The sequence below is a fragment of the Leuresthes tenuis genome, unplaced genomic scaffold (genome assembly GCF_036924035.1).
Source record: "Leuresthes tenuis unplaced genomic scaffold, fLeuTen1.0.hap1 SCAF_6, whole genome shotgun sequence".
Taxonomy (NCBI): domain Eukaryota; kingdom Metazoa; phylum Chordata; class Actinopteri; order Atheriniformes; family Atherinopsidae; genus Leuresthes; species Leuresthes tenuis.
The window spans coordinates 640,167-666,391 of NW_027325360.1; the positions used below are offsets into that span (position 1 = coordinate 640,167).

At 50.4% G+C, this 26,225-nt stretch overlaps 2 protein-coding genes across 2 annotated transcripts; both read right to left on the reverse strand.

Annotated features, from left to right (window-relative positions):
* Positions 1 to 4,605: 4,605 nt before the first annotated feature.
* On the reverse strand, positions 4,606 to 8,611 carry LOC140309302 (inactive phospholipid phosphatase 7-like). Its single transcript, XM_072387123.1, has 4 exons — positions 8,397 to 8,611; positions 7,342 to 7,664; positions 4,975 to 5,156; positions 4,606 to 4,868 (listed from the first exon to the last, which is right to left on the reverse strand). Exons 1-4 carry the CDS (start codon positions 8,576 to 8,578, stop codon positions 4,662 to 4,664), a joined length of 894 nt encoding a protein of 297 aa, XP_072243224.1. The 5' UTR covers positions 8,579 to 8,611; the 3' UTR covers positions 4,606 to 4,661.
* Positions 8,612 to 12,555: 3,944 nt separating this feature from the next.
* Positions 12,556 to 25,250, reverse strand: LOC140309293 (bile salt-activated lipase-like). Its single transcript, XM_072387112.1, has 12 exons — positions 25,168 to 25,250; positions 22,847 to 22,994; positions 22,641 to 22,760; positions 22,163 to 22,360; positions 21,323 to 21,453; positions 21,120 to 21,227; positions 20,686 to 20,809; positions 20,335 to 20,521; positions 17,090 to 17,293; positions 16,805 to 17,002; positions 13,934 to 14,041; positions 12,556 to 12,750 (listed from the first exon to the last, which is right to left on the reverse strand). Exons 1-12 carry the CDS (start codon positions 25,222 to 25,224, stop codon positions 12,663 to 12,665), a joined length of 1,671 nt encoding a protein of 556 aa, XP_072243213.1. The 5' UTR covers positions 25,225 to 25,250; the 3' UTR covers positions 12,556 to 12,662.
* Positions 25,251 to 26,225: the final 975 nt, after the last annotated feature.

The window sequence follows — 26,225 nt, forward strand, 5'->3', positions numbered from 1 at the left end:
GTCTGTCCTCACTGTTTCTATTCAGTTCAGCTGTTTCTGTTCAGTTCAACTGTTTATGTTCAGTTCAACTGTTCCTGTTCAGTTCAACTGTTCCTGTTCAGTTCAACTGTTTCTGTTCAGTTCAACTGTTCCTGTTCAGTTCAACTGTTTATGTTCAGTTCAACTGTTTCTGTTCAGTTCAACTGTTTGTGTTCAGTTCAACTGTTTCTGTTCAGTTCAACTGTTTGTGTTCAGTTCAGCTTTTTCTGTTCAGTTCAACTGTTCCTGTTCAGTTCAGCTGTTTCTGTTCAGTTCAACTGTTTCTCTTCAGTTCAGCTGTTTCTTTTCAGTTCAACTGTTCCTGTTCAGTTCAGCTGTTTCTGTTCAGTTCAACTGTTTATGTTCAGTTCAGCTGTTTCTGTTCAGTTCAACTGTTGCTGTTCAGTTCAGCTTTTTCTGTTCAGTTCAACTGTTCCTGTTCAGTTCAGCTGTTTCTGTTCAGTTCAACTGTTCCTGTTCAGTTCAGCTGTTTCTGTTCAGTTCAACTGTTTCTGTTCAGTTCAGCTGTTTCTTTTCAGTTCAACGGTTCCTGTTCAGTTCAGCTGTTTCTGTTCAGTTCAACTGTTTATGTTCAGTTCAGCTGTTTCTGTTCAGTTCAACTGTTTCTGTTCAGTTCAACTGATTCCGTCCATTTGAACTTTTTCTGTTCAGTTCAGCTGTTTCTGTTCAGTTCAGCTTTTTTTGTTCAGTTCAACTGTTTCTGTTCAGTTCAACTGATTCCGTCCATTTGAACTTTTTCTGTTCAGTTCAGCTGTTCCTGTTCAGTTCAACTGTTCCTGTTCAGTTCAACTGATTCCGTCCATTTGAACTTTTTTTGTTCAGTTCAACTGTTTCTGTTCAGTTCAACTGTTCCTGTTCAGTTCAGCTGTTTCTGTTCAGTTCAGCTGTTTCTTTTCAGTTCAACTGTTTCGGTCCAGTTCAACTCTTTCTATTCAGTTCAACTGTTTATGTTCATTTCAACTGTTTCTGTTCAGTTCAGCTGTTTCTGTTCAGTTCAGCTGTTTATGTTCAGTTCAACTGTTTCTTTTCAGTTCAACGGTTCCTGTTCAGTTCAGCTGTTTCTGTTCAGTTCAGCTGTTTCTGTTCAGTTCAGCTGTTTCTGTTCAGTTCAACTGTTCAGTTCAACAGTTCAGCTGTTTCTGTTCAGTTCAACTGTTTCGGTCCAGTTCAACTCTTTCTGTTCAGTTCAACTGTTTCTGTTCAGTTCAGCTGTTTCTGTTCAGTTCAGCTGTTTCTGTTCAGTTCAACTGTTTCTGTTCAGTTCAACGGTTCCTGTTCAGTTCAGCTGTTTCTGTTCAGTTCAACTTTTTCTGTTCAGTTCAGCTTTTTCTGTTCAGTTCAACTGTTCCTGTTCAGTTCAGCTGTTTCTGTTCAGTTCAACTGTTTCTATTCAGTTCAGCTGTTTCTTTTCAGTTCAACTGTTTCTATTCAGTTCAACTGTTTCTGTTCAGTTCAACTGTTCCTGTTCAGTTCAGCTGTTTCTGTTCAGTTCAACTGTTTCTGTTCAGTTCAGAAGGTTCTTTTTATGGTTTGATTCTTTCATCTTCAGAGTTTTTAAGGAGACTGAGAATTATGAGCTGAACCTGGAACATGAAACCTGAATATTTCTTTAAATTGAAGAAATTACAGTAAAGTTTGGTACTTTTTGATGTTCGAAAAGTGTTCTGTGCAGCAGTTGTAAATCTGCCACTTATATCCTATTTTTATATATTAAAACACTTAAAGTTGACACATTTTGCTGTTATAATTGCCTTTGTTCTTAGACATTATGTATTAATATTCTGTATTTTACTAATCATCCTCAGAGAGTTTGTACTTTTCCACTCTGCTCATACTGCACAGATGACCTTAAATGGTCAAAGACTTTAAGATAACATAAGTAGACTAAATAACTGGGTCAGATGAAGCTTCTGCAGCTTGTTCTTGGTCTTCCAGTGAAGGGATTGTGCTAACGCTGCCTTTTATTTGAACAATCTGACTCAACTTTCTGAGGTCTTCAGATGTCTGAGACACCTGTTGGTTTAATTAAGGCGGCTCTCAGCCCAGTTTGAACCCCTGTGTTCACAGTCTGTCTTCAGGGTGGAGGCTCAGCAGGAGCTCAGCCTCCTTCGGTGAGTTCAGCAGCTGCCCCACACAGAGAGTGACTGGATTGGATGCTTGTGGCGCTGTGAGGGACGGGCGAGCCTCGGGGTGAGCGGGTTAGTTTCTGAGAGTTACGGCGCGTTTACCTCATCAACGCCTGCATGAAAGGTACGACCTCCAGCAGGGGTCCTTAGGCAAGACCCCCTTACCCTACCTGTAGGTCACTTTGGATAAAAGCGTCTTAAAGAGACAGGCTCCTTTTAGGCAGCATGAAACCAGTTGCATGAAGGTCCAATACGGGACGGATAATGAGGCGAATAATTCAAAGCTGCAGTGGTGGAGCCTGAGAAATGCATCAGTGTTCTACCTGAAATACACATCTGTCACCATGGGACTGGGAGCACAACAAGGTAAAAGCACCTCCGATCACAGGCTGTCTGTGACGGTGCAGTTAGGACCCAAAAGCAGGAAGTCAGGAACAGAGCTTCAGAAACTTCAGGCTAACACGGGGCTCTGGGCCTCAGGCTAGAAGAAGGGAACCCGTAGAGTTCAGCCAGATGTTCAGCCAGATGTTCAGCCAGATGTTCAGCCAGATGTTCAGACTTCTCTGCAGAACAGACCTGTGATTGTTCCTCTGAGGTCGACTCCACAGCTAACATCTGAACAGCAGCAGTTTCACCAACAGGAGTTTGTTTTTGCATGAAATGATAAAGATATAAGCTGAGCCGAACACGTGTTCAAAGCTAAGATCACATCTGTTTGCTCTGATAATTATTCAGGAGCTTCTCAAAATAAGTTATATTATTAAATAATAAGAAAAAGTAGCATAACGACACTTTAAAAATCAGTTTTACTGTTTAAACAGACAAAGTTTATGTCTTTAATGTTAGCAGGAAACTGTTGAAAACATCCAGGAATTTACAGGGAAACATTTTATCAGCTGAAAAATACAAACCTTTAAAGTAATTCTGTCCAGTAAAAATCCTGAGTTTCACTTTGATGAACAAAAGTAAACAAATATCTTCAATGGCAGCTTTTTCCCACCGAACCAACATTTAAAATCACTGTTTTCTACGAAACCCAACCTCCACCTTTCAGTCCTCCACCTTTCCTTCCTCCACCTTTCATTCATCCACCTTTCAGTCCTCCACCTTTCAGTCCTCCACCTTTCATTCATCCACCTTTCAGTCCTCCACCTTTCATTCATCCACCTTTCATTCATCCACCTTTCAGTCCTCCACCTTTCATTCATCCACCTTTCAGTCCTCCACCTTTCATTCATCCACCTTTGAGTCCTCCACCTTTCAGTCCTCCACCTTTCATTCATCCACCTTTGAGTCCTCCACCTTTCAGTCCTCCACCTTTCATTCATCCACCTTTCAGTCCTCCACCTTTCATTCATCCACCTCTCAGTCCTCCACCTTTCAGTCATCCACCTTTCAGTCCTCCACCTTTCATTCATCCACCTTTCAGTCCTCCACCTTTCATTCATCCACCTTTCAGTCCTCCACCTTTCATTCATCCACCTTTCAGTCCTCCACCTTTCATTCATCCACCTTTCAGTCCTCCACCTTTCATTCATCCACCTTTCATTCATCCACCTTTCAGTCCTCCACCTTTCAGTCCTCCACCTTTCAGTTTAAGTGTTAAATTTGAATTTGTTGACTTCTTCCATCTTGTTTCCTTCTGTTGTGATAACCCAAAAGTTTCAGACTGATGAATAAATCTGATTAAATCATATTTAATTATTTTCTCTTTTTCTTGCCCAAAAAAAGAAACAAAAACAGGAAGTTTGACCAGAGACACAATCCATCCTTCTCTCAAGAGTAAAAAATAAAAGTTATAATAAACCCAGAGTCCAGATGCAATGAAAACCCCAGAACCTGAACTGGAGCACCCTCTCTGAGCTTCTCCATCCTTCCACCGGGTGGCGCTCGCAAACTGCTGATTTTAAGAGGTTTGGCAGCTTCTTATCTGAATTATCTGGTTTCTGTGTGAACAGCTCGCGTTCCTGAAGTGACCCGCATGCGCAGTTGATCATTGATGACATCACGCCCATGTTCACACGCCACAATGGTGTTTACTGAAGTGACCATGGCAACAGCAGCCTGTACTGTATACTGACTGTACAGACACTTAAAATCGGAACAGTCTACCAATCTGTAGCCATCTTAAACCCAGCAGAACAATCCTAATCAGACATTAATCAATTTACACAATTTACTCTGAATCGGTTCAGCTCAGTTTAAACCAGAAGAATCCAGTTCAAAGTGCTGATTGGTGGAAAGATCTGGCAGGCAGGGCCATCCAATAGTATCCGTGAAAATCAGTCCAAACTGCACGGCATCAGTCTGTAGCAGTCTTACTCCTGTCTGAACCAGTCCGACCCGGTTCTGAACCAGTCCGACCCAGTTCTAAACCAGTCCGACCCGGTTCTGAACCAGTCCGACTCGGTTCTGAACCGGTCCGACCCGGTTCTGAACCAGTTTGACACGGTTCTGAACCGGTCCGACCCGGTTCTGAACCAGTCCGACTCGGTTCTAAACCAGCGGACTCCAGCGCAGAGTGCCGATGGAGATGAGGGTCTGACAGGTTGCAGAATCAAGCCAAACGGACTCCACCAAATTGAAATGTAAGAAGCCCAGAGCGAACCCACAGCTGACATCCGACAGGTGATGTTTACCCAGCAGCACCCGGGACACGCCCACCAGCAACGCCCACAGGTAGAGCAGGATCCTCAGGGGCACCTGAAGGACAGAGGCTGTTTTAGCATCGTGGCAGACCTCAGGTCCAGAAGTTCATTTGATTCATACTAAATGTTAAATTGGTGAAGTGTGATGAGGAGAGACCGACCGCCAACACCAGGTGATTCAGCAGGAACTTGCACACCATGACGGCTCGGCTGGCGTGGGCAGCGGGGAAGGAATACATATCCATGGCAACGTAGTCCAAAAACCCCGGAGGTAAGTCCCACGGCCCTTTGCGCTTCACTAGCTTCTGCATCCCAGCGACCGTCATCAGATCCAGGATCAAGGCTGCAGAGACAGACGGGTGGGAGGTTAGGACACCCAGAGACAGACAGGTGGGAGGTTAGGACACCCAGAGACAGACAGGTGGGACACCCAGAGACAGACGGGTGGGAGGTTAGGACAGCCAGAGACAGACGGGTGGGAGGTTAGGACACCCAGAGACAGACAGGTGGGAGGTTAGGACACCCAGAGACAGACGGGTGGGAGGTTAGGACAGCCAGAGACAGACGGGTGGGAGGTTAGGACAGCCAGAGACAGACGGGTGGGAGGTTAGGACACCCAGAGACAGACGGGTGGGAGGTTAGGACACCCAGAGACAGACGGGTGGGAGGTTAGGACAGCCAGAGACAGACGGGTGGGAGGTTAGGACACCCAGAGACAGACGGGTGGGAGGTTAGGACACCCAGAGAGAGACGGGTGGGAGGTTAGGACAGCCAGAGACAGACAGGTGGGACACCCAGAGACAGACAGGTGGGAGGTTAGGACACCCAGAGACAGACGGGTGGGAGGTTAGGACAGCCAGAGACAGACGGGTGGGAGGTTAGGACAGCCAGAGACAGACGGGTGGGAGGTTAGGACACCCAGAGACAGACAGGTGGGAGGTTAGGACACCCAGAGACAGACGGGTGGGAGGTTAGGACACCCAGAGAGAGACGGGTGGGAGGTTAGGACAGCCAGAGACAGACAGGTGGGACACCCAGAGACAGACAGGTGGGAGGTTAGGACACCCAGAGACAGACGGGTGGGAGGTTAGGACAGCCAGAGACAGACGGGTGGGAGGTTAGGACAGCCAGAGACAGACGGGTGGGAGGTTAGGACAGCCAGAGACAGACAGGTGGGAGGTTAGGACACCCAGAGAGAGACGGGTGGGAGGTTAGGACAGCCAGAGACAGACAGGTGGGACACCCAGAGACAGACAGGTGGGAGGTTAGGACACCCAGAGACAGACGGGTGGGAGGTTAGGACAGCCAGAGACAGACGGGTGGGAGGTTAGGACAGCCAGAGACAGACGGGTGGGAGGTTAGGACAGCCAGAGACAGACAGGTGGGAGGTTAGGACACCCAGAGAGAGACGGGTGGGAGGTTAGGACAGCCAGAGACAGACAGGTGGGACACCCAGAGACAGACAGGTGGGAGGTTAGGACACCCAGAGACAGACGGGTGGGAGGTTAGGACAGCCAGAGACAGACGGGTGGGAGGTTAGGACAGCCAGAGACAGACGGGTGGGAGGTTAGGACACCCAGAGACAGACAGGTGGGAGGTTAGGACACCCAGAGACAGACGGGTGGGAGGTTAGGACAGCCAGAGACAGACAGGTGGGACACCCAGAGACAGACAGGTGGGAGGTTAGGACACCCAGAGACAGACGGGTGGGAGGTTAGGACAGCCAGAGACAGACGGGTGGGAGGTTAGGACACCCAGAGACAGACAGGTGGGACACCCAGAGACAGACAGGTGGGAGGTTAGGACACCCAGAGACAGACGGGTGGGAGGTTAGGACAGCCAGAGACAGACGGGTGGGAGGTTAGGACACCCAGAGACAGACGGGTGGGAGGTTAGGACACCCAGAGAGAGACGGGTGGGAGGTTAGGACAGCCAGAGACAGACAGGTGGGACACCCAGAGACAGACAGGTGGGAGGTTAGGACACCCAGAGACAGACGGGTGGGAGGTTAGGACAGCCAGAGACAGACGGGTGGGAGGTTAGGACAGCCAGAGACAGACGGGTGGGAGGTTAGGACACCCAGAGACAGACAGGTGGGAGGTTAGGACACCCAGAGACAGACGGGTGGGAGGTTAGGACAGCCAGAGACAGACAGGTGGGACACCCAGAGACAGACAGGTGGGAGGTTAGGACACCCAGAGACAGACGGGTGGGAGGTTAGGACAGCCAGAGACAGACGGGTGGGAGGTTAGGACACCCAGAGACAGACAGGTGGGACACCCAGAGACAGACAGGTGGGAGGTTAGGACACCCAGAGACAGACGGGTGGGAGGTTAGGACAGCCAGAGACAGACGGGTGGGAGGTTAGGACACCCAGAGACAGACAGGTGGGAGGTTAGGACACCCAGAGACAGACGGGTGGGAGGTTAGGACAGCCAGAGACAGACGGGTGGGAGGTTAGGACAGCCAGAGACAGACGGGTGGGACACCCAGAGACAGACGGGTGGGACACCCAGAGACTGTCTCACCCAGCAGCAGGTTGACCAGCACTTCCTGTCCTGCCAGGGTGCTGCTCCTCCAGATGCAGATGAGGGTCCCACAGATCCAGGGGAGGGCGTGTCCTGTGAGGGCCAGCAGGGTCACCATGGAGCGCAGCGGGGCCCCGGGGCTGTGAGTTCCCACACACATGCCCAGACGCTTGGACAGGCTGATGTCGATGGCGAGCAGGGAGCTGATGGCGATGCCTCTGAAGCTGGGGTTCAGCTGAATGCAGTCCTGCTCTGGCCAGCGGGACGCCTCCTTCGGACCCCCATCTGCTGCCTCCCCCCTCTCAGAGGACTCTCTGGTTCCCCTGAGGGCCACACACAGACACTGATTGAACATGACCAGCCAGACTCCATTTAAAAAACCTAGATTTCATCAGTTTGAACAGCTTTAACACCTCAAACAGCCAGATAAAAAGGACAGAAAGTCTCAGCAGGTGTCTCCCCTGGGATCAGCCACACCGGCCCTCTACAGGAAGTCTTTATTATCTATCTGTTCGGCTCAATCCAGAACATCTTAAATACAAAGTCACTCCCTGTCTGCTACAGGTCAAAAGCTTTCCAGAGTTAGGAGCACTACAGTTCCCACAATGCTCTGGGGCATTGGTTTGAGCCGTCCAGCTGTTTGTCAGCATTCAGCCTCTGTAACAGCAGCCGAGCTCTCAGGGAGCAGCTGCTGGCAGAGCTTCAGTTCCACAGATGGTTCTTCCTGTGCCACTGTGGGGAAACCTTAAAACACAAGGATTCCCAGGCAGGTTCTGAACTGGAAGGACTTTGGACTCAGAACAGGATCTCTGGAGTTTCAGGTTACGCCGCTTTAAAACCTTCAGACGTGGTCAGCATTAGTTGGCAGAAATGTTTACTTGTAATTAGTCCGGTTCTGTTTGTTAGAAGCTCAGTTTGACAGAAACTCAGCTCTCTGGACTCAGAACCAGGTGAAGCACCCGGACCAGAACCTGTACACATGTAAAGTCTGAGCTTTAAACTTCAGGATCGGGTCTTCGGTCTAAATGTCAGTGGGCGGAGCCTCTGGGCCTTACCTCCCCCCCGCGTCCTCCTGCTGACTCTGCTGTCTGAACACGGGTCTCCTCGGACCACCGGCCCCACGGCCCTCCCCCGCCGCCTGCTCCCGGCGGGGCGGCTGGTTGAGGGAGAGAAACTCCGGCCGGTTCAGGACGTTGTTCCGGTCTCTGGCCCGGCTTCGGTTCTGGCTGCCGGGCATGACGGGCGGAGGAGGCGTGCAGGACTGATCCGGTCTGAGACTCTGAGAGACTCTGCTATAAATAAAGCAGCTGGCCTTCTTCTTCTGCTGTCAGCTGTTCAGGGGCGGGGGTGGGGGGGCAGAAACAGACTGAAGCATTAAAGGGACAAACCACCAGTTTGGAGCTGAGTCAGCAGAACATGTGGGTCAGCAGAACATGTGGGTCAGCAGAACATGTGGGTCAGCAGAACAAAGCAGAACATGTGGGTCAGCAGAACAAAGCAGAACATGTGGGTCAGCAGAACAAAGCAGAACATGTGGGTCAGCAGAACAAAGCAGAACATGTGGGTCAGCAGAACGTAGCAGAACATGTGGGTCAGCAGAACATAGCAGAACATGTGGGTCAGCAGAACAAAGCAGAACCAGGACCCAATCAATCAGTTTAATGCAGCAGCTGATAACCTGGATCTGCTGCAGGCTTTTCATCAGGAGGTCCACAGGAGGAGGTCCACAGGAGGAGGTCTACAGGAGGAGGTCCACATGAGGAGGTCCACAGGAGGAGGTCTACAGGAGGAGGTCCACATGAGGAGGTCCACAGGTCCATATTAGGAGGTCCACAGGAGGAGGTCCACAGGAGGAGGTCCACATGAGGAGGTCCACAGGAGGAGGTCCACATGAGGAGGTCCACAGGAGGAGGTCCACAGGAGGAGGTCCACAGGAGGAGGTCCACATGAGGAGGTCCACATCAGGAGGGCCACAGGAGGAGGTCCACAGGAGGAGGTCCACAGGTCCACAGGTCCACAGGAGGAGGTCCACAGGAGGAGGTCCACATCAGGAGGGCCACAGGAGGAGGTCCACATGAGGAGGTCCACATCAGGAGGGCCACAGGAGGAGGTCCACAGGAGGAGGTCCACAGGTCCACAGGAGGAGGTCCACATGAGGAGGTCCACAGGAGGAGGTCCACAGGAGGAGGTCCACATGAGGAGGTCCACAGGAGGAGGTCCACAGGAGGAGGTCCACAGGAGGAGGTCCACATGAGGAGGTCCACAGGAGGAGGGCCACAGGAGGAGGTCCACAGGAGGAGGTCCACAGGAGGAGGTCCACAGGTCCACAGGAGGAGGTCCACATCAGGAGGTCCACAGGAGGAGGTCCACAGGAGGAGGTCCACAGGTCCACAGGAGGAGGTCCACATGAGGAGGTCCACAGGAGGAGGTCCACAGGAGGAGGTCCACAGGAGGAGGTCCACAGGTCCACAGGAGGAGGTCCACAGGAGGAGGTCCACAGGAGGAGGTCCACAGGAGGAGGTCCACAGGAGGAGGTCCACAGGTCCACAGGAGGAGGTCCACATGAGGAGGTCCACAGGAGGAGGTCCACAGGAGGAGGTCCACAGGTCCACATGAGGAGGTCCACAGGAGGAGGTCCACAGGAGGAGGTCCACAGGTCCACAGGAGGAGGTCCACAGGAGGAGGTCCACATGAGGAGGTTCACAGGAGGAGGTCCACAGGAGGAGGTCCACAGGAGGAGGTCCACATGAGGAGGTCCACAGGAGGAGGTCCACAGGAGGAGGTCCACATGAGGAGGTCCACAGGAGGAGGTCCACAGGTCCACAGGAGGAGGGCCACAGGAGGAGGTCCACAGGAGGAGGTCCACAGGAGGAGGTCCACAGGTCCACAGGAGGAGGGCCACAGGAGGAGGTCCACAGGAGGAGGTCCACAGGAGGAGGTCCACAGGTCCACAGGAGGAGGTCCACAGGAGGAGGTCCACAGGAGGAGGTCCACAGGAGGAGGTCCACAGGAGGAGGTCTACTTTCTGTCTTTCTTTGGCTCCAGAACAGCTTTCACTGAGTGCTGCTGCTCCAGGTTCTATGTTTGGCTCCACAGTTTAACTTTCAGCGATGTTTAATTGAACATCATCGAATCTAATTTCTAGAAACCAAACGACACACTTTGGTCTGTGTTGGGGGCTGTGGCTCTGTGTTACACACTCAGAACTAAGCAGGGTCATCATGTAGGTCCTGTGCCACGTTCATCAGCCCAGTGGCTCGCTAAGCAGCTGATGTGTTTTCCTGTGGGTTCAGGTCATCTGTCCACAGCTATGTTGTGTGTGACTGCTGCTACTTGTGCTTGTTTTTGTATGTCTCATTTGTCTCGTTTGTCTCTGTGTGGCCCTCTGATGATGAACCTGTCCAGGTGACCCCGCCTCCCACCCATTGACCGCTGGGATAGGCTCCACCCCCCCACGACCCGACCTACGGATGAAGCAGGAATAGAAGATGGATGGAATTTAGATTTTGACTGTCAGTTAAATAAAGGTGGAAACTAACCTGGATTTGTTTTTGCTGTATTTTCTGGATGAGGTAAAACTGCAGTTTTTCCTCAGCTCGGCTCAATGAACGGGACTCATTTTTGCGTTGGTTTTCCAACTTGCATTGTTTTTAATAGCGTTGGTTAAATTATGACATAATCAGTTTTAGTCGGTTCACAGCTAAAGTTTCAGAGGTTGGAGAAGAAGTTTCCCTGCTGCTTTGCAGGCAAGTCGGAGCTCAGACTCTGTAGCTGTCCAGGTGGTGATGAAGGGAGGACCCGGATGCAGATTAATTATTAGAGCCGTGACTTCAGTGACGGGGAGGATCTGGTTCAGCTGGTTTGGCTCCATCTTTCATCGCCTTTGCACCTATGGCCACGCCCCTGGAGGGATCTCATTGGTTAGCACCAGTGGTCTGATCAGGCTCCGCCCACACCTCTGAATCAGGCTCCGCCCACACCTCTGAAACAGGCCCCGCCCACACCTCTGATCAGGCTCCACCTACACCTCTGAATCAGGCCCCGCCCACACTTCTGATCAGGCCCCGCCCACACTTCTGATCAGGCCCCGCCCACACCTCTGAAATAGGCCTCGCCCACACTTCTGATCAGGCCCCGCCCACACCTCTGATCAGGCTCCACCTACACCTCTGAATCAGGCCCCGCCCACACTTCTGATCAGGCTCCGCCCACACCTCTGATCAGGCTCCACCTACACCCCCTGAAACAGGCCCCGCCCACACCGATGATCAGGCTCCGCCCACACCGATGATCAGGCCCCGCCCACACCTCTGAATCAGGCTCCACCCACACCTCTGAAATAGGCCCCGCCCACACTTCTGATCAGGCTCCGCCCACACCTCTGAAACAGGCCCCGCCCACACTTCTGATCAGGCCCCGCCCACACCTCTGAAACAGGCCCCGCCCACACCGATGATCAGGCTCCGCCCACACCGATGATCAGGCTCCACCCACACCTCTGAAACAGGCCCCGCCCACACTTCTGATCAGGCCCCGCCCACACCTCTGAAACAGGCCCCGCCCACACTTCTGATCAGGCTCCGCCCACACCTCTGATCAGGCTCCGCCCACACCTCTGAATCAGCTCTTTAATGTTTACCAGGAACTGATAAACTGAACCAAACATGAAATCTGATGACTTTCAGTTCCAGCTTTTCTGTGGATCGGAGCAGCGTTCATATAGAATTTCATCCGCTCACATTCTGCTGCTAAACTGGACCAGACTGGACCGGGTCCAGGCTAAATACAGAACACTCGTGTTGGTGTTGTGTCCCTCTGAAAATAACACAAATATCCAGAACTGTTTAAAGAGACACCATCCAGCTCTGAGAGCAACTGCTGGAACATACCAACGAAATCCGAACAAGTTGGGACAGAATTAAAGGAAAAAGGTTGTTTCTGCGTAACTTTGAGTCTGATTTGGTTGCAGGCGGCATGAAGCCGAGATGTAACTCTAACCCTTTTATCTGAATTAAGGTGAGGCTCAGCTTTAAATGCTGAGTGATGTTCTTTGTGGCTGTTTGAATCAGACCTTTGAGTTCAGTTTAACACAATAAACTACACTTTTAATGGTCCACGCCTGTTTTTATCTAACATCCGAGCTGAGATGGCGCCCAAGCTCCATGACTCCATCGGGTCTTTGACAGGATGTGAAATAAAGACTTTAAGGTGGTTTAAGGGTTTTATTAAAGAAGCAGAGTACATACAGGACCTTTAGAATGAATTAAGTGTTGTAATTATCCAGTAAGAAGAATAAAAACCAGTGATGCTGAGGCAGGTGATCAGACTTCTTCTTCGTGCTTCTTCGCCGCCGGCAGCCTGCTGTAGGTTTCAGTCCAGTATTTGACGTAGTATGACCTGAGGTCATAGCTGAGGAGACAAATCACAGGTTTCCTCTCAGTTCTCAGACTCTGAATTCTTTATTGTCTCCAGGTGAAGAAGAAACAGGTGAAGAACAAACAGGTGAACAAGTCAAACTGGGAAGACAGTTAAATGTGGAAAGTGAATGAGGAGCTCCTCCCCCTGGATGATGGAGCTCCTCCCCCTGGATTATGGAGCTCCTCCCCCCGGATGATGGAGCTCCTCCCCCTGGATTATGGAGCTCCTCCCCCCGGATGATGGAGCTCGTCCCCCTGGATTATGGAGCTCCTCCCCCTGGATTATGGAGCTCCTCCCCCCGGATGATGGAGCTCCTCCCCCTGGATTATGGAGCTCCTCCCCCCGGATGATGGAGCTCCTCCCCCCCGGATGGTGGAGCTCCTCCCCCTGGATGATGGAGCTCCTCCCCCTGGATGATGGAGCTCCTCCCCCCGGATGATGGAGCTCCTCCCTCCCGGATGGTGGAGCTCCTCCCCCGGATGATGGAGCTCCTCCCCCCGGATGGTGGAGCTCCTCCCCCGGATGATGGAGCTCCTCCCCCCAGATGGTGGAGCCCCTCCCCCTAGATGATGGAGCTCCTCCCCCTAGATGGTGGAGCTCCTCCCCCCGGATGGTGGAGCTCCTCCCCCGGATGATGGAGCTCCTCCCCCCCGGATGGTGGAGCTCCTCCCCCCCGGATGGTGGAGCTCCTCCCCCCCGGATGGTGGAGCTCCTCCCCCCGGATATTACAACAACCTGCAGCGCCACCTGCTGACCACATAACGGTTAATTTACTGCAAACCAGCCGCTGGAGACGAGTCTGATGAAGATTCTCCAAGAAACCGAATGAAGTATAAAGTTAATATAAAGTGCTTATTTGCAAAATGTGTTTTTATTCTGCGCTGTGATGGACCTGTCCAGGTGTGCCCCGCCTCTCGCCCAACTGGGATAGGCTCCACCCCCCCACCACCCTCAGTTTGATTAATATAGAAAATGGGCAGATCTTTTTATTGAGTGACATTTCATTCTTTTAGCAGCAAGTAATGCTAAATGCTTTATATTATAATTGTGTTAACATCTGGATGAGGGTAAAATAACGCTTTAAGGTGATGACACATGCAGACTCTTCATTCTGAAGGAGAAAGAAGCCACAGAGTAAGAAGACAGACAGCAGAAGGACAGAGGGAGGCCTTACTTTACGGAGGACCTGGTCATCTTGTGGTTGATCGTGAGATAAGGTCGGTGGTTTGGGGTGAAGGGGGGCCAGGGAACTGGGACTCTACTGTCGCCTCTATTGGGATCACTGGAGAAGAAAAATGTTTAAACCAATTTAATCAGCTCTGCTGAGCCTGGGTTAGGGTTAGCAGGAACCCTAACCCATGTATTCCTTTAACTCTCAATCGGGATGAATCCTTCCCACTATTATCACTGATGTATCATCAAGTAGAGCAGCTTTAGAAGTATCTTTAGAACCTGATTTGTATTCAGACGGCTTCTGCCCAGTTGATCTCTCTGAGCTAACAACAGCAATAGTCTCTTCTAAACCATCAACTTGTATTTTAGACCCAATCCCAAACAGACTGTTCAAGGAGGGACATTAAACTGGAACAAGTTAAAACAATCTGTTCAGAACAGTTTGAAACCTTTACCAGTTCAACCAGTTTATGCCAGTTCCATCTCGTTAAGACAGATGTGCAGAGTTTAGAACAAGCTGGTTTTAGCCCTGAATAAGGTCACGGTGCAGCAGTATCGGGTCAGTTAGCTGGTTTTAGCCCTGAATAAGGTCACGGTGCAGCAGTATCGGGTCAGTTAGCTGGCTTTAGCCCCGAATAAGGTCACGGTGCAGCAGTATCGGGTCAGTTAGCTGGCTTTAGCCCCGAATAAGGTCACGGTGCAGCAGTATCGGGTCAGTTAGCTGGCTTTAGCCCCGAATAAGGTCACGGTGCAGCAGTATCGGGTCAGTTAGCTGGCTTTAGCCCCGAATAAGGTCACGGTGCAGCAGTATCGGGTCAGTTAGCTGGCTTTAGCCCCGAATAAGGTCACGGTGCAGCAGTATCGGGTCAGTTAGCTGGCTTTAGCCCCGAATAAGGTCACGGTGCAGCAGTATCGGGTCAGTTAGCTGGCTTTAGCCCCGAATAAGGTCACGGTGCAGCAGTATCGGGTCAGTTAGCTGGCTTTAGCCCCGAATAAGGTCACGGTGCAGCAGTATCGGGTCAGTTAGCTGGCTTTAGCCCCGAATAAGGTCACGGTGCAGCAGTATCGGGTCAGTTAGCTGGCTTTAGCCCCGAATAAGGTCACGGTGCAGCAGTATCGGGTCAGTTAGCTGGCTTTAGCCCCGAATAAGGTCACGGTGCAGCAGTATCGGGTCAGTTAGCTGGCTTTAGCCCCGAATAAGGTCACGGTGCAGTAGTATCGGGTCAGTTAGCTGGCTTTAGCCCTGAATAAGGTCACGGTGCAGCAGTATCGGGTCAGTTAGCTGGCTTTAGCCCCGAATAAGGTCACGGTGCAGTAGTATCGGGTCAGTTAGCTGGCTTTAGCCCTGAATAAGGTCACGGTGCAGCAGTATCGGGTCAGTTAGCTGGCTTTAGCCCCGAATAAGGTCACGGTGCAGCAGTATCGGGTCAGTTAGCTGGCTTTAGCCCCGAATAAGGTCACGGTGCAGCAGTATCGGGTCAGTTAGCTGGCTTTAGCCCCGAATAAGGTCACGGTGCAGCAGTATCGGGTCAGTTAGCTGGCTTTAGCCCCGAATAAGGTCACGGTGCAGCAGTATCGTGTCAGTTAGCTGGCTTTAGCCCCGAATAAGGTCACGGTGCAGCAGTATCGGGTCAGTTAGCTGGCTTTAGCCCCGAATAAGGTCACGGTGCAGCAGTATCGGGTCAGTTAGCTGGCTTTAGCCCCGAATAAGGTCACGGTGCAGCAGTATCGGGTCAGTTAGCTGGCTTTAGCCCCGAATAAGGTCACGGTGCAGCAGTATCGGGTCAGTTAGCTGGCTTTAGCCCCGAATAAGGTCACGGTGCAGCAGTATCGGGTCAGTTAGCTGGCTTTAGCCCCGAATAAGGTCACGGTGCAGCAGTATCGGGTCAGTTAGCTGGCTTTAGCCCCGAATAAGGTCACGGTGCAGCAGTATCGGGTCAGTTAGCTGGCTTTAGCCCTGAATAAGGTCACGGTGCAGCAGTATCGGGTCAGTTAGCTGGCTTTAGCCCCGAATAAGGTCACGGTGCAGCAGTATCGGGTCAGTTAGCTGGCTTTAGCCCCGAATAAGGTCACGGTGCAGCAGTATCGGGTCAGTTAGCTGGCTTTAGCCCCGAATAAGGTCACGGTGCAGCAGTATCGGGTCAGTTAGCTGGCTTTAGCCCCGAATAAGGTCACGGTGCAGCAGTATCGGGTCAGTTAGCTGGCTTTAGCCCCGAATAAGGTCACGGTGCAGCAGTATCGGGTCAGTTAGCTGGCTTTAGCCCTGAATAAGGTCACGGTGCAGCAGTATCGGGTCAGTTAGCTGGCTTTAGCCCTGAATAAGGTCACGGTGCAGCAGTATCGGGTCAGTTAGCTGGCTTTAGCCCTGAATAAGGTCACGGTGCAGCAGTATCGGGTCAGTTAGCTGGCTTTAGCCCCGAATAAGGTCACGGTGCAGCAGTATCGGGTCAGTTAGCTGGCTTTAGCCCCGAATAAGGTCACGGTGCAGCAGTATCGGGTCAGTTAGCTGGCTTTAGCCCCGAATAAGGTCACGGTGCAGCAGTATCGGGTCAGTTAGCTGGCTTTAGCCCCGAATAAGGTCACGGTGCAGCAGTATCGGGTCAGTTAGCTGGCTTTAGCCCTGAATAAGGTCACGGTGCAGCAGTATCGGGTCAGTTAGCTGGCTTTAGCCCTGAATAAGGTCACGGTGCAGCAGTATCGGGTCAGGCCTTCAGCTCCTGAAGCATGAGGCTGATGAAGACCCATTTATTTGTTGGAGGAAACATGGAAAACATGCAGGGCCTTAAGGGTTGGAAACATTTCCAAAACTAGACCAACTGACCCCATGTCTCACGGTCAGACTTTCAACGTGCAGTGCATGCTGGGAGTTTACCCGGTCTTGGCGAAGTTGGTCCAGTATGCGATCATGTAGCGGGAGAGGTCTCTGTGTCGGGGGAAGTATCCCAGCGGGACGGAGAACGGTTTACCGAACAGGTACTGCAGGTCCTCGGCGTGCTCCGCCTCCACCCAGCGTGGGAACCCGGGGATCCGCGTTTTCATGTTGAACAGGTACGAGTAGGTACGGGCGCCACTGAGGGATAAAAAAGAGGATTTAGATCAATACAGTTTCAGTTAAACTGAGCAGTTTGATCAGGTGTGTGCACCTGGTCAACCTAACCTGGAGTTTTTGGCGTGGAGCTCCAGGGCGACCTGAGTGGGGACCAGGAACAGGAAGTCAGTCTCAATGTCAGCCACGGTTTTCTTCACCACCGCCGGCTCTGGAAACGAACCCCAGTGAGCCGAGTAAACGCTGACGGCCGAAGGCACGGCCGCGTTCCCTTTCGCTTTGGTCAGACCAGCCAGCAGATGTGACACCTGTTCTCTGAGGGTGAAATGGGACCATCATCACCATCAGCATCATCACCATCAGCATCAGCATCAGCATCATCAGGAGCAGCCGTTTGACTGTTTGCGCTGAGCTCAGCTCATATTGACACCTGAAACAGGTATTTATATCCTATCTCTGTCATTCCGTCTTTGATTTTGTTTATTCTACAATCGGATGACTTTGTCACAAGTTGAAATTACTTGCTTTAGATAAAGAAAACATCGTGTTTAAAAAGCCAAACACATGTTACCAGCGTGGAGGACAAACCGCTGAGTTTAAACCAGTCCAGCAGGCATCAGAGTGTAAAAAGCTGGGGAAAGATCAGACTCATATTTACAGGCTGTAGGTTTCCTTGTGGTTCCCAGAGTTTCTAAAAGCAGAATGGGAGGCAGAGCCTTCAGTTATCAGGCCCCTAACAGCAGAATGGGAGGCAGAGCCTTCAGTTATCAGGCCCCTAAAAGCAGAAAGGGAGGCAGAGCCTTCAGTTATCAGGCCCCTAAAAGTAGAATGGGAGGCAGAGCCTTCAGTTATCAGGCCCCTAAAAGCAGAATGGGAGGCAGAGCCTTCAGTTATCAGGCCCCTAAAAGCAGAATGGGAGGCAGAGCCTTCAGTTATCAGGCCCCTAAAAGCAGAAAGGGAGGCAGAGCCTTCAGTTATCAGGCCCCTAAAAGTAGAATGGGAGGCAGAGCCTTCAGTTATCAGGCCCCTAAAAGCAGAATGGGAGGCAGAGCCTTCAGTTATCAGGCCCCTAAAAGCAGAATGGGAGGCAGAGCCTTCAGTTATCAGGCCCCTAAAAGCAGAATGGGAGGCAGAGCCTTCTGTTATCAGGCCCCTAAAAGCAGAATGGGAGGCAGAGCCTTCAGTTATCAGGCCCCTAAAAGCAGAATGGGAGGCAGAGCCTTCAGTTATCAGGCCCCTAAAAGCAGAATGGGAGGCAGAGCCTTCAGTTATCAGGCCCCTAAAAGCAGAATGGGAGGCAGAGCCTTCAGTTATCAGGCCCCTAAAAGCAGAATGGGAGGCAGAGCCTTCAGTTATCAGGCCCCTAAAAGCAGAATGGGAGGCAGAGCCTTCAGTTATCAGGCCCCTAAAAGCAGAATGGGAGGCAGAGCCTTCAGTTATCAGGCCCCTAAAAGCAGAATGGGAGGCAGAGCCTTCAGTTATCAGGCCCCTAAAAGCAGAATGGGAGGCAGAGCCTTCAGTTATCAGGCCCCTAAAAGTAGAATGGGAGGCAGAGCCTTCAGTTATCAGGCCCCTAAAAGCAGAATGGGAGGCAGAGCCTTCAGTTATCAGGCCCCTAAAAGCAGAATGGGAGGCAGAGCCTTCAGTTATCAGGCCCCTAAAAGCAGAAAGGGAGGCAGAGCCTTCAGTTATCAGGCCCCTAAAAGTAGAATGGGAGGCAGAGCCTTCAGTTATCAGGCCCCTAAAAGCAGAATGGGAGGCAGAGCCTTCAGTTATCAGGCCCCTAAAAGCAGAATGGGAGGCAGAGCCTTCAGTTATCAGGCCCCTAAAAGCAGAATGGGAGGCAGAGCCTTCTGTTATCAGGCCCCTAAAAGCAGAATGGGAGGCAGAGCCTTCAGTTATCAGGCCCCTAAAAGCAGAATGGGAGGCAGAGCCTTCAGTTATCAGGCCCCTAAAAGCAGAATGGGAGGCAGAGCCTTCAGTTATCAGGCCCCTAAAAGCAGAATGGGAGGCAGAGCCTTCAGTTATCAGGCCCCTAAAAGCAGAATGGGAGGCAGAGCCTTCAGTTATCAGGCCCCTAAAAGCAGAATGGGAGGCAGAGCCTTCAGTTATCAGGCCCCTAAAAGCAGAATGGGAGGCAGAGCCTTCAGTTATCAGGCCCCTAAAAGCAGAATGGGAGGCAGAGCCTTCAGTTATCAGGCCCCTAAAAGCAGAATGGGAGGCAGAGCCTTCAGTTATCAGGCCCCTAAAAGCAGACTGGGAGGCAGAACCTTCAGTTATCAGGCCCCTAAAAGCAGAATGGGAGGCAGAGCCTTCAGTTATCAGGCCCCTAAAAGCAGACTGGGAGGCAGAACCTTCAGTTATCAGGCCCCTAAAAGCAGAATGGGAGGCAGAGCCTTCAGTTATCAGGCCCCTCTCTGTGGAACCAGCTGCCAGTTTGGCTTCAGGAAGCAGACACCCTCTCTACCTTTAAGATCAGGCTGAAACTTTCCTTTCTGATAAAGCTTATAGTTAGGGATGGCTCAGGTGAGCCTGAAACATCCCATAGTTCTGCTGCTATAGGCCCAGCCTGCTGGGGGAGCTCCCATGATGCACCTCTCCTCCCTCCATGTACAGATGACATCATTGCTGTCATTAACTTGTGTTTCTCTCTCTCAGCAGGTGTCTCTGGCCTGGTGTTACGCTGCTTGTTGTCCCCTCTTTCCTGTCCTCTCAGCCCCAGCTGGTCCAGGCAGATGGACCCTTCCTGGTTCTGGTTCTGGTTCTGATGGAGGTTTCTTCCTGGTTCTGGTTCTGATGGAGGTTTCTTCCTGTTAAAAGGGAGTTTTTTCTCTCCACAGTGCAGCTCAGGATCAGAGAGAAGTTTCAGTGAAATCTGCTTTATTTAATTGGCTCTGTGTGAATTTAACTAAATTGGAATTGAATGAATTGGATCCTAATTGACTTGAATTGTTGTTCTGTATCTCTGAAGTCTGCCTTGAGACGATTTATAGATAAAAACTGAACTAAATGTTTCCTCCAATGTGAGGGACGGAGGTCACAAACGGAAAGATGAAAATGACGATAACACACATGTTTGGTTTGATTAAATCACTTTTTTGTCACTTTTTTTGTCACTAAATGCTATTTTCACCTGAGATGTTGTCAGTAGAACATTCATGTGTCACCTGAATTCTGCTGAAACCTGCATGTATTTTTTATTTGACAGAGACTGAAGTGCAGTGGGCCCAGAGCTGAGTTTTGTGGGACTACAGATAACTTAATGTTTGACTTATTGTGTTCGTTTTCATGCCTTTGAATCAGCTGTACTGCAGTTTATATTGAACTTAAAGGTCAGCTTTTCACCCTGTACTCACACGGTGGTGTTGGCGTTCTTGCTGTTGATGGAGGGAACATCGACTCCAGCGAAGATGTGTCCGTCCATGCTGTTGATGCCGGCCAGGTAATCAAACCGAGCCGCGTTGTGAAACAGGTTTCTGGGCTCCTCTGGGATGAAATCGCCATCGATCGCCGGAGCGAGCTCCAGAAGGTCCATAACCACACCTGCGGAGGCCATAAAGACGTGTGTCTGCAGGTAAAAGCTCACCTCTCTGCAGGGGGTCCATCACACACAGATTCTGTCTGCATTAACCTTAAAGGCAGCATCCTGGGTATCAGCACAGAAGCTGCTTTCAGAACTAACTCCAGGGAGGCTGCAGGGTTCTCACCTTTTCCCAGAATAAGCATCACATCGATTTTTCCCGCCTTGGTCAGACCCACTGGATCGGCCGTCTTCAGGCACTTCAGCATCTCGTCTTCATTCATTCTCCAACAGCCAACTTTCCGAGCAATCTGTAAGAAACGCTTTACTGTATGATTCAGTTGGGTTCTGATGAAAAGTCCCTCCTGGTACCTAATCTGAGATGGAGTCTCCTTTGGGTAAACTGAGTCTTTATTCCCCCCCTCAGCTGTTTAAACTGCAGCAGATTTGTTGATGTCAGTCTTTTTGTTCCTTTAGATATCAGTATCTTATCATTATCGTAATTATGATGCTTTAAAGGTGGTGATTTCTGTATGAAATGTGTTTGAGGGTAAAATGTGAGCTGATAGGCTTCAGGCTTCAGATGAGATGTTGATGCAGAGCAGCAGGCGGTCTGCAGACCTTCTTGGTGAGGGCCATGGGGTTCCTCTGCAGGGCCCAGGGACTGAGGGCCACGCCGCACTGACTGATCGCTCTGCGGAACAACCCTTTACTGTAGGGAGACAGCATCTGAGGAGCACAGGTGGACAAACATCATGACTGCTGTCGCCACCTGACAGCTGCAGCTTCAGTTCCTCTAAATCAGCGGATTTGTAACCTCTGACCTGGAAGCTGACGCTGGCGGCTCCGGCTGATTGGCCAAAGATGGTCATGTTATCGGGGTTTCCTCCAAACGTCTCGATATTCCTGCGAACCCAGGAGATGGCGGCGTGTTGGTCCCACAGGCCGTAGTTACCTGGCAGACAGGAAGTTAGCTTCATGAAAACCTTTATCCAAAACACTCAAACCTGAGCATCAGTTCAGCCTGAGCTCTGCTTCCGAATCCAAATCTTGTTCAAACATGGAAATATTTTACATTTTGATCCAAAATCTTCATCAGCAGCTGTGCAGGGAGTCATGTCAGAAACTGCAGCTCAGTGAGGAGAACGTGGGACTCTCTGTGGGCTGCCAGCACTGTCCCAGCACACCTGAATCACCTCGGCTTTACTCATATGAAATCACACACTCATACTGAGCCAGAACACACTGGTTCTGTCCAAACAGATACCGTCTTGCTCCTCTCAGTTGGTTCAAACTGAACCACAGAATCCATCATCCAGCCAACCAGTGAGATTCCTCAGGGCTCTGTCATCGGTCCATTATAACTGTCATTGCACATGCCGTTTTCCCTCATAATTAATACAAAAACAATCATAAATTACTTTATTACTGCCGTTTAAAGCCGTTTTTGTTGTGATACAAAAAGCAACATTTTATCAGTAATAGTTACTTTAATAATAATATAATAATAATAATAGTTAATTAGCACCAAGTCACAACAATGGGTTAACCCTAACCCAATTCAAGCCGATTACAATCTAATTCATTATAATACAATAATCATCAAATAAAATTGGTCCAGTTTATAAAAAGCTGATTTAAAAAGTACTGTTTTTGTTCCACACCTGGCATTCGGGCATCTCCGGTACTGAGAAAGCCCAGAGTACCGACTCTGTAGTTCACTGTCACAACGATGACTCCGCCCCTGTCGGCCATCTCCTTCCCATCATAAAGAGAGTCTCCGAGGAACGTCACATCGTTGGATGCACCCAGCAGAAAGGCTCCTCCGAACAGGTACACCATCACAGCCAGGTTGGAGGACACTGGAGACAAGGCTTGTTAATCAAAGCGTTGCAGTACCTCCGGTGTCCACTGGATGCTGCTGTGACTGAAACAAAGTTAACAAACTCTGCAGGATCATGGTGACCCGGAGTGGCTGCAGAGGCCGTATGTTTATACAGAAGAACTGAAAGGTGAGCAAAGGAAGTCCTGAAGTTACAGTGAGGACGTTCCTGGTTTATGAGGACAACGTGAGGGCGTGTTCATGGGGACATTTTTCCATGAGAGGACGAGTTTGTGCATGTGTGAGAGGGTGCTACCCACAGGACTTTCCCTGCGGAACAAAGACGTTCAGGTAGAGACAATCCTGGCTGCCCTGGGTTTTTGTTTGCAGCAGCGTCACCTGCAGGCAGCGATCTCGATACTTTGTGGCCTTCAGGATTCCTGGAAAAGACAAACAAACGTTTCGTGAGTTGCTTTGCCGGAGTACACCTGAGCCCATCTGCAGCCAGGTGAGGTCGGCTTCTTACCACTCCACCCAGGATGAGGTTTTGGTTTCTCCCACTTTCCAGGGACGTCAGCGAAGGGGACGCCTTTAAAGACGTCCACGGTCCTGAAGAGACCCATCCTGTAACTTTGGCCCTCGACCAGGCCTCCCTCCGTCTGCACCACGCCCAGCTGCACACAGAAATTATTTGTGTTACCGTGGTTACAGGTGTCATGGCGGACGGCGAGGTGAACGAATGACTTCTCTCACCGACCGCGTCTTCATTTAAGACCAATTTTTATTATGAATATGATTTTATTTAGTTTTGGTTTCCAGTAATTGACGATATTTTGTCAAAAATGCATCAAAGACCCAGAGTTCAATCAATCAATATTCAATCAATAAAACCCTCTTTCCCTATATACCTCTGAATACAAACAGACATTTTGTTCAAGGGACAGAACAAATTCTCCACTGTTGGTTCCACATGGAGCCAGCTCACAGATACAAAGTCAGAGATGCCACGACCAGTAATGATTTTAAAGCAAACCAAGGTAACAAAGACGCCATGTTAAAGGTTAAAGGTCATACATCTCAGACTCTACAGGCCTCAGTTAGCATGTTAAAGGTTAAAGGTCATACATCTCAGACTCTACAGGCCTCAGTTAGCATGTTAAAGGTTAAAGGTCACCCCAAGGTGAAGAAGCCCAGAGCTACATCTCAGACTCTACAGGCCTCAGTTAGCATGTTAAAGGTTAAAGGTCACCCCAAGGTGAAGAAGCCCAGAGCTACATCTCAGACTCTACAGGCCTCAGTTAGCATGTTAAAGGTTAAAGGTCACCCCAAGGTGAAAAAGCCCAGAGCTACATCTCAGACTCTACAGGCCTCAGTTAGCATGTTAAAGGTTAAAGGTCACCCCAAGGTGAAGAAGCCCAGAGCTACATCTCAGACTCTACAGGCCTCAGTTAGCATGCTAAAGGTCAAAGGTCATGACAGCACAGTTAGAAAAAGACTGAACAAGGATGGCTTGTTTGGAAGGGCTGCAGGAGAAAGCCTCTTCTCTCTAAAAAGAACATGGCAGCACAGCTTAGGTTTGCAAAGCTGCATCTGAACAAAGCTCAAGACTTCTGGAACAATGTCCTTTGGACAGACCAGAGCAAAGTGGAGATGTTTGGTCCTAATGCACAGCAGCACGTTTGGAGGAAACCAAACACAGCAGATCAGCACAAACACCTCATACCAGCTGTCAAGCACGGTGGTGGAGGGCTGATGATCTGGGCTGGTTCTGCAGCCACAGGACCTGGGCACCTTGCAGTCATTGAGTCCACCATGAACTCCTCTGGATACCAAAGTATTCTAGAGTCAGATGTGAGGCCATCTGTCCCACAGCTAAAGCTGGGCTGAAACTGGCTCATCAACAGGACAAAGATCCCAAACACAGCAGCAGATCTACAGCAGAATGTGGGAAAAGAACAGAATCAAGGTGCTGCAACGGTCCAGTCAGAGTCCAGACCTCAGCCTGACTGAAATGCTGTGGTGGGACCTTAAGAGAGCTGCAGAAACCAAAGCTGCAGGACACTTTGAAAGCTAAAGTGTCGTTACTCTTCCTGTGTGAGGTCATTATGACTTTAAGTTTTAATTGAACCAAGTGGAGCAGCGCCCTCAGTCCTGCTGACGGAGGGGGACTCCGCCTTCTTCTGGTAGAGAACCATCAGCTTTAGAACGGTTGAAGGTAGAATAAGAGCTGGAGGAGGTTCTGATGACACTGAGGTCTGGCCTTAGATGTTAGCTCCTGGCAGGATCTTCCAAGGCAAACTGGTTCCTGGGGAGTGAGTCTAAGACCTTGATGGAACGGGACCAGTTCAGTCCAGTCCAGCCCAGTCCAGTCCAGTCCAGCCCAGCCCAGCCCAGCCCAGTCCAGCCCAGTCCAGCCCAGTCCGGTCCAGCCCAGTCCAGTCCAGTCCAGTCCAGCCCAGTCCAGTCCAGTCCAGTTCTGTTCTGTTCTGCTCAGTCCAGTCCAGCCCAGTCCAGCCCAGCCCAGCCCAGTCCAGCCCAGTCCAGCCCAGCCCAGTCCAGTCCAGTCCAGCCCAGCCCAGTCCAGCCCAGCCCAGTCCAGTTCTGTTCTGTTCTGCTCAGTCCAGTCCAGCCCAGCCCAGTCCAGCCCAGTCCAGCCCAGTCCAGTTCTGTTCTGTTCTGCTCAGTCCAGTCCAGCCCAGTCCAGTCCAGTCCAGTCCAGTCCAGTCCAGTCCGGTCCAGTTCTGTTCTGTTCTGCTCAGTCCAGTCCAGCCCAGCCCAGCCCAGCCCAGTCCGGTCCAGGATACAGGTCCTTCTGTTTGTGGAGTCCTTCACCTGAGGGGAACTTACCTTTGCAGCAGAGGACGAGTTCAGCCAGACGACCAACAGAACCACCAGCAGCATCATAAAAGTGTTTCAGTCTGCTGCAGCGCCGGCTGCTTTATGGTCTCCGTGTCCTGCTGGAAACTCTTATCTCCAACACACCTGCTGCTGTTTGGAAAGACCAAGGTCGGCTCAGAAGAACACGTTCATCAGTTTCTGATGCAGATAATGCTCTAATGCATCTGTCTACAGCACAGTCTGACATGTGAACACTTTCTGTTAACTTCTACATATTTCCTGTTGTGTCTCATCCGCTTCATTTAATCTGTTAACAAACATCATTTCTACACCTCAGACCTGCAGCACATCCCATAAAAGTCCATTTTATTCATCTGTGTGGCTGAAATAAAGCAGATTTTTAGGGGAATGTTGCTCTGAGTTTAAACTTAGAGTTATTGTAGAAAAGCCAGTGACTGGTTTATTGTGTCGTCACACTTCCTGTCCCATCATCAGACTCATTTCTGTTGGTCAGAAACCAGAGAAAATATTCCCAGAGCTGTTATCAGGCTTCACTGTGGGGTGAAAGTGGATCAATAAGCTGCAGAGCTGTTATCAGGCTGAGAACACAGCTGCTGTGATGTTTTTCTGTTCGACGCTGAAGAAAATCAGAATTTAATATTCACAGTTTATCGCCCCAGCAGAGATCTACAAACACGGTGTTACAGTTTCCTTCGTGTCCTGAACAGCTGAAACCCACAGAAACATGTTCTTCCTCTTCATTATTGCTCAGTCTGATGCTTTTTATGCTCATTTACATCTAAAGTCACTTCATGAGACACAATTCACTTGTTTTTACATCATTTTTATTCTGTATTGTATTGAAACTAAAGCTTCCCAATGATGATTGAATAACAGCAGCTGCAGTTCAAACACAAGGTCAATCATCAGCTTTTTCTTGGGATATGAACATCTGCTCTGGTCTCAGACTGGAAGCAAAAAGAACATCTGTCCCTGCCAGCCTTCCCCTGCTGAATCAGATCAGTCTTTATTAAACCTCCGATCAATACCCTTTTGTGGTGAGAGGT